At 42.8% G+C, this 4,589-nt stretch overlaps 1 protein-coding gene across 1 annotated transcript; it reads right to left on the bottom strand.

The window, feature by feature from the left end:
• Positions 1-1,287: 1,287 nt before the first annotated feature.
• On the bottom strand, positions 1,288-3,556 carry LOC103151879 (hydroxycarboxylic acid receptor 2-like). Its single transcript, XM_007572141.2, has one exon. It carries the CDS (start codon positions 2,863-2,865, stop codon positions 1,912-1,914), a length of 954 nt encoding a protein of 317 aa, XP_007572203.1. The 5' UTR covers positions 2,866-3,556; the 3' UTR covers positions 1,288-1,911.
• Positions 3,557-4,589: the final 1,033 nt, after the last annotated feature.

The raw sequence follows: 4,589 nt of genomic DNA, 5'->3' as shown, positions 1-4,589 counted from the left end.
TTTTCTTTTTTTTTTTAACGGACCAACTGAGAAGTCTCACTGTTGGCGTGTTCTTGTTGAATTTGGGAGCTTTGACAAAACACTGACGCGTCTTTAGCTTCTGGAAGTTAATGGCACCGAATAGTGTCTTTGTGGATAGGAGATTTAGATCTCATCAAACTGATACTTCTCTGCAGCATGCCTTTTTTCTCTTTCACATGAACTGACCCGTAGAACAATAAAGAAAGCGACACGATTCAGGCACAGACGGACAGCAGTGAATTCAGAGCAGCGAGCGAACCCAAATCCGGAGGGGTAGGTCAGGATTGGGGTGTAGTGCGGACAAGGAGGGGAAAGGGACAGACGGGTTAGGCGCTGGACAAATCGCTCTAGCGTTTGCAGAAGGCCTGAAGGTCTTACCGCTTTGGGTTTCACAACAGTCTGAAGCGGGGTAAGAGGAAGATCTGTCCTTATATGGCAGCAGCTGGAGATCATCGCGATGATGATCAGGTGCGAGTCGTCACAACTCAGCAGCAGCTGTGACAGACGGTCAGCTGGTCAGACCTCAGGAAACCAGACATCTACATCAACCAGGAAGGGTTTGCTGTAGGTGCATCTTAATTTACAAACTTTGTTTTACAGTGCCTGTATTTTGAAATAACAATCCTTTACAGTACAATTGAGTTTGTCCTCCAATGCCCCGGATGGGGGGTAAAAATATGAGGTTTGCATATGTAAAACAAGCAGGAAGCCCAGATGTATCAACATTTCCGTACAGCATTCAGTCTAACTAAATTATATGTGAGATTCAAGCATTTTAATCTTTGTAATTTATTAAAGTATTCACTGAAAATGTAGACGAATGACCCAGAAGAATCTGGTGCTGTAAAAAAAAAATAAAAAAGAATACATTAGTTGGGATGCACACAAGTAAAAATAGACTGAAAAAATGTTAATCTCTAGTCAAAAACTGGTGATTTGATCTCTCACCAAATGTTGAACAATATTTTTAAAGACAAGCTCCGTTGCTCCTAACCACCTCGTCACTTTGTGACTGAGAAACAATGTCGCTGTAGAAATATACGAAGCTAGAAAGGTTTAATATTTATTGGGAAGCGTGGAGCTTTCACATTGACATCTGCTTAATGAGTATTACCAAATACGTCAAAGTGAAGAGATGTCTGAGGTTAATATTTAGCTTTCTGCATTGATTTGAAATTACTCATACCCATATTTAAAGTCTTTCTGAAAGTTGACATGGACGATTTTTTTTTTTTTTTGCATTTGTGTTCACGAAGTGACTCATCATTTAAAAATTGTCAAGTAAGCTTTATTTATTGCACATTTCATGACTGGTACAAGACAAGCTAAGTTCTGAATTACAATCCATACTGTCATCCATCCACAAAATTATTTAAACTAAGCTACTGTTCGGCAAACTTAAAGATGACACATAAATAGCTGTATTTGGCTGCAAAAACCCTCCAAGAAACACTGTTTTAATTAAACCAGAGCTTTTGATGCAATGCCCTAGGAATATATGTACTAATTATTCAGTGTAGTTCTTTAAGTTGTCACAGTTGTTCGGTTTTAGACAGCAAATGTTAACAAGTTTGATAAGTTTCATATGTACAAAAATATCAGATTTCCTTAATTTGTATTCATTACCCGTTCATTGACATTTGTTTCCATATAAGGTCATGAGAAGAAAAAAAAACAATCATTAAAGCAATGTTCACTAGAAAAGTGAACAAAAAGTGCAAAACTTTCACATAAAACAAAAGAAATTGTATAAAAAATGCATTCATAGTCATACATAGGCATGCTTGTGCAAGAAAAGCACAGATAACACATTTTCCACAGCTACAAAGGCAAGTAAAAACGGCATCATCTTGCTCAATCTGACCAGATGTTAACCCTTGAGTCTGCAGATCACAGCTGGCTGAGCGAATGGGACGCCGTCTCGCGCGTTCTCTTTTCCGTGCTCTCGCAAGTCTCTGTCTGGGGCAGGTGCAGCGTTCTCCTGCAGATGTTCTTGAAGGCCGGGCTGGAGAAGTAGTAGACCACGGGGTCCAGCACGCTGTTGAGATAAGTCAAACTGATGGTGATGTAAAACACGGTGGTGAGCTGCTCCACGTCATCGCAGACGAACCCTGGCAGCATCTTGATCCACATGGTCAGCAGAGTGATGTTGCTGGGGAGGAAGCAGACGATGAAGAGCACCACCACCACCACGATAAAGTACAGAGCCTTCTTGAACTTGGTCTGGTTGGTCAGCTGTCTCCTCCTCAGGTGACTGATGATGTGGAAGGTGCAGTAGAGGATCACCAGCAGAGGCATGTAGAAAGAGAAGAGAAACGTGAACTTGTGCCAGGACAGGTTTCCTCTGGAGGTCGTGTCCACCATGAAGCTTTCGCAGTAGGTCGTGTTGACGTGTTGCAGAGAGAAGACGTGGGCAGTCATTGTAATGGGGACCAGCCACAGCGCCAGAGCGCCCACCATGGCCTTGCCCACGCTCAGCGAGTTGATGGGGTGGTGGGGATGCACCACGCGCATGTACCTGTCCACGGCGATGGCCATCAGGAAGAAGGTGCTCCCGCTGCGGTTCATCGCCAGCATGAAGAGGCAGACGTTGCAGATCGTCTCGCCGAACATCCAGCTGATCCCCGACAGGTAGTAGCTGGCTCGGAGGGGCAGAGCCATGATGAGCATGAAGTCAGTCACTGCCAGGTTGAAGAGCAGCACCGTGCTGCTTTTCCAGGGCCTCAAGTGGAAGCAGAAGATGAAGAGGGCAAAGCCGTTTCCAGCGAGACCCAGAACGAACTCTGTGACCAGCAGCGGTGGGAGCACTCTGATCAGCACGGGTCCACTGAAGTTGCACAGCATGTCGGCGTTTGGTGTTGCTTTGATGCCTGCAGACGAGAGAGAATGAGCCCCAGAAAGGCCGTCCTCCCTCTTAAAAGGGAAACCCCAACGCAGAAGAAAAAAAAAGTGCTAGTTGTGTGGTTTGAGTTTTCCAGGAAGCCACAAAGCTTCTTCTTTTTGCTTACTTTTAATTCATACTTTTTCAAAGATTTTATTATCGTTTAGAAAGTTGCACACATGCTCATTTCCAGTACCATCTGCTTACATGGAAGATGCATTTTATTCACCATCACGTTGCAGATGATTGCAACCACGGTCGAGCTGAGTCAAATCTATTGACCAAAGTGAAGTAAAAGCTTCTCAGCTTTGAAATACCTCGAAGCATTACTTTGACTATATTTTATAGAGAATAAACACCCATTTTTCAGTGGCAGCACTTCTCCTTTCAGCAGCGGCTATTAATTCCCCTTCTGAGAAACCAGAGTTGAAATGCGATGAACACAAAGTCCCACACGTGTTAAAGTCAAGTCTAGAAGGCTGATTGCAGCACTACTGAGAACCGGATCTCCTTAAAAAGAAAAAAATTGTAATGAAGAATAAACCCTCCCCTCAGTTTGACATGACAAAAGCTGGCTTTGATTACAAACCAACATTTTCCCAAAGCAGCATCCTACAGCACATTGCAAAAGCGTCCATATCTCTTGGATCATTACAAGTTACATCCTCCAATTTTAATGCATTTTATTTGGATTTTATGTAGAGGTGTGCCGATCGATCGGCCACCGATCATAATCGGCCGATTTCCGTGAAAAAGTGTATGATCGGTGATCGCCGATCACGGTCTCTTGTTGCCGATCACACAAACCGATCATCACCTGCATCTCATTTCGCAGCCTGCCTGTGCAGCTGGTCTCCTCTTTCTTTCACATTGCGCAAACGCGCAGCAACAAATCCTAAGCGATGTCGTGTGGAACTATAACGCACTGAGTGAATGGGGAAGTTTGCGTGTTGCGGCGGAAAATTGAAGCACGTCAAAATGCATCAACACGACAAATCTAATATGGCATAAAAACAATGCCATACTTGACGGAGTTTCACAGACGGAGCGCCGCTTCTGCTCCACCTGGTAGTGACTCTCACACCGAACCTCTGTTTAAAGCTGCAGCATCTAACTTAAAAAATTAATTTTACATGCGTATTAATCTCTAAAAAAAATCGATCTCCTCTGCCTCCTCCCTGTCCTGCATAATTACTCCGCTCAGTCAGAAACAGCCAATCAGAGCTAGCAGTAATCAGCTAGCCGCCATGCTATCAGGAAGTTTTCATTCAGTAACTCAGGATTGTTTATTGTAATGGAACCTGTTTTTGCCTTTGAATGTAAAGTTTTATACTTTAATTTTTTGGCAATGTTAAGTTTTATTTTGACTCTTTGTATTATTTAGCCTCTTCAGAGCCTTCATATGTTTTCAGTCTGTTAAAGATAGTATTATCAATAGCAGTACAATTTGCACAATGCCTGTTTTGTTTTTTTCTTGGAAAATGTTATTAAAAACAAGTTTTTGTCTAAATTAAGGTGAATTCATGGTACCTTTTTCCACATAATGTAACCGGTAGTGCTTATGATTAAAAAAATAATAATTATGTGATCGGTATCGGTGATCGGTATCGGTGATCAGCCCTCATGGGTGATCGGAATTGGAATCGGCAGGAAAAAACCTGATCGGCACATCTCTAATTTCATGTCC

This window comes from Poecilia formosa, unplaced genomic scaffold, assembly GCF_000485575.1.
Source record: "Poecilia formosa unplaced genomic scaffold, Poecilia_formosa-5.1.2 Scaffold295, whole genome shotgun sequence".
NCBI classification, from domain to species: domain Eukaryota; kingdom Metazoa; phylum Chordata; class Actinopteri; order Cyprinodontiformes; family Poeciliidae; genus Poecilia; species Poecilia formosa.
Note: the sequence above shows the minus strand (reverse complement) of the source record. Positions and strands in the feature narration are given on the sequence as shown.

What these genes read in the sequence shown, in the direction of transcription:
- LOC103151879 (XM_007572141.2), bottom strand. Translation starts at nt 2,865, where the DNA reads ATGCTGTGCAACTTCAGTGGACCCGTGCTGATCAGAGTGCTCCCACCG.